This window comes from Poecilia reticulata, linkage group LG20 (genome assembly GCF_000633615.1).
Source record: "Poecilia reticulata strain Guanapo linkage group LG20, Guppy_female_1.0+MT, whole genome shotgun sequence".
Lineage (NCBI taxonomy): Eukaryota > Metazoa > Chordata > Actinopteri > Cyprinodontiformes > Poeciliidae > Poecilia > Poecilia reticulata.
In genome coordinates this window covers 26,205,174-26,215,507 of record NC_024350.1, presented here as the reverse complement: position 1 = coordinate 26,215,507, position 10,334 = coordinate 26,205,174, and the positions used below count along the sequence as shown (strand labels likewise).

Below are 10,334 nucleotides of genomic sequence, written 5' to 3'. Positions count from 1 at the left end.
TATATATTTGGAAAAATCCCTTTCACGTTTTGGGTCTACAATAAATATCTGGCTACTTTATTAGTTTTGGCTGCATTTTCGATGGAGTCTAACATTTTGGCCATGATGGCAGAAAGTTTGGACGCTCCTGGTTAAAAGGATAAAAAGTTGCCTGTGAAGCTGGCCGGGTCGATGACGATCCACTCCACGGTGTGCTTGTGAGTTTCGTTCCCGTCTTCCTTCAGCAGCATCTTGATCTCTTTGGCGTTGTAGGTAAGGGAGCTGCAGAAACACACAGAGCGTTTACGTCTCCTGACCTGCAGGAGGCGCCGTTTCATCGCCACCTACCTGAATTTGAGCGTACAGTTCTGCCAGTCGAAGGGGAAGAAGTTGACGTTGATGGAGCAGGAGGAGCGGAAGATGGCGGGAGGCAGCCAGTAGCAGAGACCAGACGGATCCACCAGGACGTTGCTGTAGTAGGCAACCTGGAACTGGGCGTCGTTACTAAACACAGGGAGCGATGACATCACAATGACATCACTGCAATCAGATAAACTATTCATACCCCGGCCTACAACATGTACTTTTAAAAAAAAATTTACTATTTATTTTTTTAACAATATATTCAATGAGTTTTTGCATTTATGAAACACAGAACACACCAATAATTAACCCTCAGAGGATAAAACGTAAAGAATTAAGCTGTTTCAATGGCCTAGTCAAAGTTCAAACATGCTGAAAGCCGTGTGGTTTGAACATTCCTGGAAAGTCAGATTTACTCCATCTTTAAACGTCATGGGGAAAAATAAACAGCGGTGAGTTTTTATCTAATAATGACAGAAACTAGTGAGTAAAGTGAGTTATTCACTGGTTTGATGTCAGGATGGAAAATCTCAGCTTGACTCATTAGAGTCTTTGTGTCGAGTCGGACCTGGAATAAAAGCTTCCCCAGTGATGGATGAGGAAATACGCCGCCCGCCCGTCCCGAGCCCCCTCCCCCCTTCCCACGCCGCAGCAGGCTCACCTTCGTCATCGATGAAGTCCTTGAAAATAAAATTTTACTTGTCTAATTTCAATTAACTACAAACTAGACTAAAGTAGTGTTCATCTGTACTATTTTGCTAATATTCTGTAGTAAAACAAGTTTGTCAAACAAAATGGCTGCCCTGCGCCTGCTGATGTCACTGAACTACCGAAACCCAACGAGTGCATTTCTGAAAAAATTTAAACTTTAAACAACAAAACTTTGTTTAATATTTACCCTGATTTGTATAAAACATAGTTTTACTTGTTTTCCAGGACGATCTCTGGCAGCCACACCATGCTGGGCGGCAGGCGCAGCATCTCGATGCCGTCGAACTCGCTGGCGTTCCACGACAGCCGGTAGTCGGTCCATGTCTGCGTCAGAGAAACGCAGATCAGACCGGAGGCTTGGTTTGACTTAAAAATAAAAAACACTAACGTACGTGTTCAATCCACACGTTTGTCAGCAGCGTCTCGTCTACTTCTTTCTACAGAAGATAAAAGTTATATCATGTCAGAAGCACGGTAGTGGCAGCATCATGCTGCAGCTGCAGGACGGAGAGAACAGATGCATGCCACACTTTTCAGGTAGGGCTACAACTAATGGTTATTTTAGTAATTTATCATTCTGATGATTAATTGATTAATCGAATAAATTTTTTTTTTTTATGTTTTACAGATTTTTTTTATCCAATATTAAAAATCCATTAATAGATTCAAATAAACAAATAACAGGATTCCTCTAGTGCCTTTATGTGTCAAACTCAAGGCCCTCAGCAGCTTTATTTCCAGACTGAGCCACTCCAGATTTTTGCGATTCCACATTTGCAAAAATTTCTGCAAAATCCACAGATTACTGCATTGTTTCACACTAATTCATAACTCAAAGCAAATTTTCTGAAAAATGGTCAAAAACGTTGGATTTAAGTGACTGCTAACTCCTGCCTGCAGGTGGCGCTGTTTCTTACCTTACCACGCTGCTGCCTCAGCCTTATTTCATATCAGCCGTGATCAATAAGTTATATTTACATCAGCACAAATATTGCTATTGTAAAAATAGCAAATGTTTTTGAATCTGTGATTTTTATTGCCAAAAAAAGACAAAAAACAATCTCTAAATCCTGATGTGTGTTTTTAAGAATGTAGAGGCAGATATTTATTGATAGGTGATCAGTTTGTTAATGGTTTTATCGTTACATTCAGGCACTCGGCCCATGAACATATTCATGATCTCTTTATGGTTTGATTCTGAGCAGATGAAGATAAATTTGCTACTTGAGGGATTTTGGGTAAAACCGTCTACAGACAAAGGTGTTTTAATTTAAAACGCAAAATGTACATATTGTGCAGCTTTGGCTTAATTGCTGCTCTTCAGGTGTTATTTTTTAGTAATTTGTAAAGTCTGCATATTCCAGTTAACGATTAACCAAATCTGAATTAGTTGATTATTTCAGTAGCTGGTTTATCGGGATTAATCGCTCCAGCCCTAATTTCAGGTAAACACGTTTTTCCGGTTTCCCACCAGGGAGATGAGGTTGGAGAGCGTCAGCGCCAGGGAAACGTCCACAACCTCCTGCTGCTTCTCCACGGGTCGCAGCTCCTTGTTGTATCCTTTCTCCACGAACAGGTGGTTGATCAGACGCTCCTCCTCGTTCCGGCACAAACACTCTGACAGGAAAACAGATCCAAGACGAGAACCTTAGCTTCAACTCTTAGGACTTTATTTCATTTTTAAATTCATTTATGAAGCACCTTTGACCTTCAGAGAGAGAATGACCTTTAATGACCCCCACAGAGTCTAGAAAGGAGAAATATTCTCTGTAGAACAGAAAGAGATCTGCAGCTCTGCACTGTGACGCTGCGTGGCGAATAGTTATCAAAATATCATCATAACCAGAGAAGGGCAGAGTACTATGATGAGTACTACAATGAGTACTACAAACTGTACTATATAGTAAGAGTAGAGGCACTTCAACATGATTTTACTCAAGCAAAAATAAAAAGTCTACTGCACTGAGTAAATGATCAAATTATTGATAATTTAATATTTAACCATTACATAATAAGATTGACAAAAATGTAAAGCTAAGTGAAAATTTTGGTATTTTAAGGAACAAAATGACAATAATTCAGATAAATAACAAAAAATAAGAAAATCAGCCAAAAGAAAATTTTCCACATCAGTTTCGTTCAATAAAGAAACTTTTTAATAAAACCTGCAGTTTGTTTCTGTCTGCTGGATTTAAAAGATCCGTTTGGTGCGTCGCTCCGTCACACAGCAGGAGGGAAACGGATCAGGTTTCTGAGGCCTGAACGGCTGGAGGCCACATGCTGAGAGAGCAGGACTGATACCACCAGAACCGACCGGAACCGAACAGGACCAGCAGAACCAGCAGAGCCGACCGGAACCACCAGAACCAACCGGAACCGAACAGGACCAGCAGAACCAGCAGAGCCGACCGGAACCACCAGAACCAACCGGAACCGAACAGGACCAGCAGAACCAGCAGAGCCGACCAGAACCGACCGGAACCGAACAGGACCAGCAGAACTAACCGGAACCGACCGGAACCGAACAGAACCGACCGGAACTTAACAGGACCAACAGAACCAGCAGAACCAACAGGACCGACCGGAACCGAACAGCACCAGCAGAACCGAACAGAACCACCAGAACCGACCGGAACCGAACAGGACCAGCAGAATCGATCGGAACCGAACAGGACCAGCAGAGCCGACCGGAACCGAACGGAACCAACAGAACCGACCGGAACCAGCAGAAATCAAAATTTTGATCCTTAAAATACCAACATTTCCACTTAACTTTATATTTTGCTCCGTCTGATGATGCAACTTTTTAATTCTAAATGATTAATAATTTGATCGGTTACTTCAATACTTTTTACAAAATACGATTTTTTTCTGCTAATATCCTAGAAAGTTTATATTTATAAAGAAGAGCTTCTTAAAATGTGACATTTATGAAGAGTTTGTTTGGTTTAGGGTTTTAAACATAAAACATGTTTGGATGGAAAATGTGCAGAACACTGCAAAAACACAAAACCAAGTATTTTTGGTTTAGTTTCTAGTGCAAATATCTTAGTACAGCTGAAATAAGACAAAACTAATAGAAGAAACTTTTCAGCAACACATAGGAGCTGGTTGTAAGTCAATAATTCCTTAATATTGATTTTAAAACCGTTCTAGTTCCATTTGAAGATTATTTCTTTTATAACTTGGTAAGTTTTAGTGTTTTTGCAGTAAAATATTTTCATTTCTTTAGAAGCATGTTTACAACCAAAATGCTGGAACTACAGCAGAGATAAATCAGACAGCAATAGAAACCAGCCGGAGTTTCAGGTGAACTGACCTGAGGAGATGAGCGTCAGCAGCAACAGGGCGACCAGCGCTGCTCGGTGCAGCTCCATGGCGGACCGGACCGCCTGACTGGACCAGAACCCGCTCTACCCGCCGACCTTCAGGCAGGAAACTCTGAGTGACAAGCAGCAGCTGCAGAAACACAGAGGGCAGAAAATAGAAAAGCGACAACAGGCTGCCGGACCGGCTCCTCTTCTCCTTACTGGACGCAGAACGAGACGAGCCGGAAACACGCAGAACATTCCCAGGATTTATTGGGATGTTAAAAACAAATATGACTCCACTGTGTTTACAACACTGCTTCAATTAATTATATTTACATTTAATCGGATTAATTGCGACAAAACTGGAGTATTCAGGCTCTAAAAAGGCCAGCTGCTGAAACAACAGCTGCAGGAAGGCTGCCTGCTAGTCTGAAGGAGCTGAATGAAAAATTCACCGACATGTTTCACGATGACACTCTATAAAATTTAATGTTTATCGGTTTTCTCAGTTGATGACTGTGTGGTGTCTCTTGTATTTTTGTGTTTTTAGGATGTAAAACACTTTGAACTGCCTTGTTGCTGAAATGTGCGACACTAATAAACGTGACTGACTGACTGAGTGAGTGAGTGAAGGAGGGCCTGGAAAACTGCAGCTTGGAAAACTGCAGCTTGGAGGAAGATCCGCGGGCGCCTCCTGGTGGTCATCCGGCTACTGCAGGTAAACAACCGTTTATTTACCGTGACGTCAGCTCATAGTGCGACGCTACAGCTAGCTTACCGAAGGATTGTGTTTAAAAATAATAATGGATAAGTGGGTTAGAACCGGGTCACTTAAAGTCTTAAGATACCGGTGGAAAGAAAACATCTCCAGGATTACAATGACAGGAGGAAGCTAAGTTATACCTGCTAACAGAATTGATGTCGTTCATGAACGATTCGATTCTTTTGATCGGCTCTAGGCCGTGAACGGTAGGACTCAAGTTTCAGTTAATAAAAACTTTTCTTTGTTTTTTACTGCTTTGCTCGCTTATGATGCTCTGCTCACAGCTCAACAGCTATTGTTATTTAATTCAAAATTATTAAATTAATTAGATACAATAGATAAATAAATAAGTGCTTTTTGGTGAAGGAGATCATTTTTGTTTCTGCCAAAGCTACTCAAGTCCATTTTTTTTATTGTGCTTCTAAATTACAAATAGGCCTGAATGTTTTTAATGCTCACAGTAATAAAGAATAACTTTTTTTATTATTTTCATGTATTTGACATAATTAAAGCTTAGAAATAGCATTTTACACAACATGTAAATAGTTTATAACAATAAGTGAGTTAAGTTGTTTTTATTTCAGGTTGTATGTATTGTGCTGTTGTGGGGAACTGAAATCAGTGTCAAGTTGGTCTGTCAGTATTTATTAAAGGGTTAAATGGTCTTCGGCCTGAAAGAGTTTGAGAAACATGGCTTCTGATTTATCACCAGTTGTTGTTTTGGAAAAAGTCACTGGAGTCTGAAAAACTGATAACTGTAAGAAAACATGACCATCTTCACATCCCCGCCGCCTCACGCTGCGCCTCTGGGCTGGAAGTGTTCGGTTTGCCAGCCTGGTTCACTTTTCAGAGCTCAGTTTCACTTTCATGTCTGAACTCTGACATGAAATTCATTGTTTGTGCAACAATCCTGGCCAACAAACTGAATCTAACATGTGAATTAGCTCAACATAAATAAACAGATTTAAAGTTAAAGCTCTGTAATCCTCTGTGGACTAACAAACAGAATAAATCAGGTGTTAAACCTTTTAATGTGTCGGTTCTGATTTGTTTCCGTCTCACTGACTCAGAAAGACGTTTATAGGATTTCTGTTGGTAACGGTGAGAGGAATATTAGAAATAGAATATAAATATTCCTTTTAAATGCACTAATATGGATCTGGGTGATAAAGTTGAATATGACAAAAGTTTGGTTGGTTTACTTACGGTTAACAATCACAATATATTCCTTTGTTCTGTGTAACTGTCACCATTTTTAGTTGATTATCTTACTATCAGTTTTGTTTGTATCAGTTTTATTAAACTGGAAAAAAAACTTTTTGTTTAAAAAGTTTCAAACTGAAAACTTTTCAACTTAAGAAGAATTTATACTTGCATTGGAAAAGAGTTGGCAATTATTCAGATGTTTGTTCTTTACAACAGTGATTATTATTATTAGGGGCATGCCATAGCAATGCATAAGGAGAGCAGTGACTGACTTGCGAACTGCTCTCCTTATGCATTGCATGGCAGGCACCTAATGTTCTACACCTAATAGAATGTCTCTATATTATTTATTTTTCTTCCATCACCGTTAATGCGGCTCGTACCGCTGCATGCCGACCCACAAAAGTGGTATCAAAATCGTGTGGCTCAATGCCGAGAAGGGAGCTATTATTTTTATTGGGGATCGGAGTTACGTCGGCGACGTAAAAAGCGAAAAACGAGCGAAATTTCCAACTGCCGAAGCGCAGAGTGTAACTGACACCAACTGCCACTTTTTTAGAGTGAGAAACCGGGTGACATTTTGACCCCAAAATAATTTTGAAATCACTCTCATGGCCACAAAACTTGTGCTATTGGTATGAAAGTTGGTCAGGAAATAGCACAGCATGTCTGCTCCGGTAAAATGTTTTCGAWATTTCTCTAGGGCTTACGGTTTTCTGTCCAGGTGCTTCAGAGCAAAGTGACGGGACATGACCAACTGACCCTCCTCCTCAGTGTTTAATATAGGTTTTTGAAAAATTACTGTGCTCACCACACACCATATTTCTCTCATCAGTGCAGTTCCTGTGAATGACCTACAGATATGAATCACAGGACTATCRGAGACGACAARTAGCCCTCTCAYACRCTTCAAACGGTTTTTGGATCGGCMTWACGGWTCCWGAACKGGAAGRKGTCGTTCRGACTGCTTTTTTCATTAAAAGTGACTGGGTGTTCTCAAAGTTACATGAAGTGTCTCTCACACACACAGCAGTTGGCAGAGGCTTGATCGCTATGGCAACTGCTGGTTTGGCCTACAAGGTCTCTGTAGTTCTAAACATGGTGAAACACCTTAATACAGAGGRCAGAGCAGAAGGTCAGAACTACAACATGGCGGATCATTCAGTTATTACAGAGGAGGGCTGAGCTGGAATGTAGAGCTACTTGCTGTTTTGGGCATTATATTGGTGGATTAACCAAACCACTGTTACACATTGGATTAGTGTGTCTATTTAAAATGAAGCCTACTGAAACTTTCAAAATAAAAGCCTGCATATTCCTCTCACGTCAGTGCACCGCCATAGGCGGTGCAATAATATGTAGCTTTTTTTTTTACCTTTTTTTTCTCAGTATATTAGCACAAAGAGTAGCACTTCACTGCCTTGCGCAGTAAAATTAAAACAACATGGTCCTGTTGCTCCACATGCTACTGCCAAATCAATGGATTATGTTCAAATGTAAGTACAGCTTATTCAACATGCTTCTGCCTCTCCGTATTGACTACATTGCAGCTTTCTTTAGCATTAATGCTAATTTTTAGCATCATAACGCTGGGTCAAAGCCGACGGGCACACTTTGGCATGCCCCTTTAAAATTTCTGCAGGAATTTTCTAGTTATTATTATTGTTATTAATCTGTAGATTTTAAAGTCTTGCTATGAGAGCCGACATTTAGAAATATATTTAATAAATTGAGATGAGGTGGTTGGGTTAGATAAATTTCACTTCTTATTTTACATTTTCTCATTATTCAAAGAGAAACATTATAAAGAATTTGGTCATAAAGTTGGACTTTGTGTTAAACTGCAGCGTTTTACTGCCAACTCAGTAAAACGCTGAGTAGGCAGCGTTGGCTTAAAACGCCAACTCAGCGGCCAACTCAGCGTTTACAGATCTGTGTTTGTACCGAGGTCTTTCATTTTCATCTCTGTTCCGTTTGATTTTCATTCATTAGTGTTTATGATCTGTTTGCTGAAACTGTCTAGGATTTGAATAAAACCGTCTGGTTCTGGTTCTGCTGAAACTTCTGGACTCTTCAAACTGAGAAAACTGCAGTCAGACTCACATCTTTAACGCTGAGCGTCTCCTTAGTTCCCCTTTCTTGACTTCCCTTTTCTCTAAGTGTTCATTTGTTTTATATGTGCAACATTTCACCCTGACAATCATCTTAGTTGTCTAAAATTAACATCTTAGTCTTCACAGAAATGATGCGGCTGAGAGGAAACGTGTGAAAAACAAAGGAGCAGAATATGTGCTTATGTCCATGTAGGTTACATTTTTCTCTTCTCATGCATTTTGTTGCTAGACCTGCAACAATAAACAATAAATCAATTAATCGCACGATGAATTAAAATTAGATCAATAATTTTAATTTGCATGATTTATCGTTTGTCTTCATGTTTTGGTCTCTTTTTTCTGAAGGACAGTTTTGTGTACAGATTCTTCATGATTAATTTTATTTGTTGCTTCTGTTGTTTTGTTTATTTAGGATATTTAAAATGTCTTCCAGTTTTAAATGTTTATTAAAATATAATGTTTATTATCTTTGAGACTGAGTTCTTGCATTATTATGTTGTTATTACCACAACAATATTATTGTCTTTGTTTATCTCAGTAACTTCTTAAACTGAAATGAAATGTTTTCTGATCCAATTCTGCAAGGTGCAAATAATGTGCATATTTCTTAAATGTCAATCTATTATCATGTCTATTGTGACAAAAGTATAAAAAAAAATACATCATTTGTCTTTTTTAGACAAACTATGTCTAAAAATAGAAGTTTTATTGATTCATTAAAATCAACCTGATAATTCCTGTTTTGTTGTTTTTCCATCAAAACAAATTCAAAACACACCAGCAAGTCAAACCTCTGACTGAAAGAGAAACAAGATGAGACTCTGGAGTGGTCTAGTCAAAGTTTCCTATGTGCATGTTGTTCAAACAGGAAAACCCCAATGTGGCTGAGTAAGAACAGTTCTGCAGAGCAGAATCCCACCACAGCCGTGTCAGTCAGACGGCCAGTAGAACCAGTACTGAGTTTCTGTTAGACCATCTCTTTTCCACACAGTCTGAATATTTTTTATAAAGAAGAGAAGTCACATTCTTTAGAAAAGGACCAAAATGTAAGAAGTTTCTGCTGTTTAAATGACATATGGATTTATTTTTCAAACATTTTGGGGATTTATTGCTAAGCAATGTTCATTAAAGACAAACGCTTTGTCTCGTAAATGAATAAATGTTTTAAGAAGATTTATTTGTCTGTAAAAAAGGTGAGCTAATTGTGAATTTGCCACATTGTTAAATTTCGGCCTGCAGGCGACACTTTGCTAAAATAAATGTTCTGAATAATTATTCAGAACATTTCTAACATCTTGTCCCTGAATGGGTTCGGGAGGAGCTGCTGCCTCTGCAGCTGCTCCGGGCGAGAGGCGGGGTCACCTGCACAGGTCGCAGGTATTATCATTTGAATAAAATACATCTGATTTTGTCTACAGATAAATCATAATGCAGGTGCAGTTCCGCTGCACAGACATGAAGTCATACCTCTCACTTGGCATGTGAGCCAAACAAGGAAGCGAGAACAGAGAACTGGAAACATCAGAGACATGAAGGAGAAGATCAGCAGCGTTCTGGCGCTTTCTGCGTTATTCACTCTGACGTGTTTCTCCGTGTTTTTACTCCACAGCAAAGACACTTCTTTGGTTTTTCCTTCGGTGCCGCAGCAGGTGGTGAAAAGCAACAGGAGTGTTTTTGGAGCGATGATGGATCGTGTTTGGGTAACAAAGACCCCAGACGTCTCCCTGAAAACAGCAGCGACCTCTRAACCTCTGGATCCGTGTCCCGACACGCCTCCGTCTCTGGTGGGTCCACTTCTGGTCGAGTTTGAAACCAAACGAAGTCTGGAGTTGGTCAGGAATCAGGTGGGGTCTCTGCTGCAGCAGGGAGGACGGTACAAACCCCCGA

The 10,334-nt window shown here is 39.8% G+C and overlaps 2 protein-coding genes across 2 annotated transcripts in view; one reads left to right on the top strand and one right to left on the bottom strand.

Moving 5' to 3' along the window:
* The window catches only part of chrnd (cholinergic receptor, nicotinic, delta (muscle)), a 9,706-nt gene extending 5,215 nt beyond the window's left edge, over window positions 1-4,491 (bottom strand). The window contains exons 1-6 of the mRNA XM_008396869.2: window positions 4,373-4,491; window positions 2,525-2,670; window positions 1,446-1,490; window positions 1,268-1,377; window positions 328-483; window positions 152-261 (exon numbers count right to left, since the gene is read on the bottom strand). Of these exons, the coding sequence (XP_008395091.1) occupies window positions 152-261; window positions 328-483; window positions 1,268-1,377; window positions 1,446-1,490; window positions 2,525-2,670; window positions 4,373-4,430 (625 nt within the window). The 5' untranslated portion in view covers window positions 4,431-4,491. The remainder of the gene's footprint in view (window positions 1-151; window positions 262-327; window positions 484-1,267; window positions 1,378-1,445; window positions 1,491-2,524; window positions 2,671-4,372) is intronic.
* A 4,709-nt stretch (window positions 4,492-9,200) lies between these two features.
* Window positions 9,201-10,334, top strand: part of LOC103457033 (beta-1,4-galactosyltransferase 1-like) — an 8,784-nt gene continuing 7,650 nt past the window's right edge. Inside the window, exon 1 of the mRNA XM_017301827.1 lies at window positions 9,201-10,334. Coding sequence (XP_017157316.1) covers window positions 9,977-10,334 — 358 coding nt within the window. The 5' untranslated portion in view covers window positions 9,201-9,976.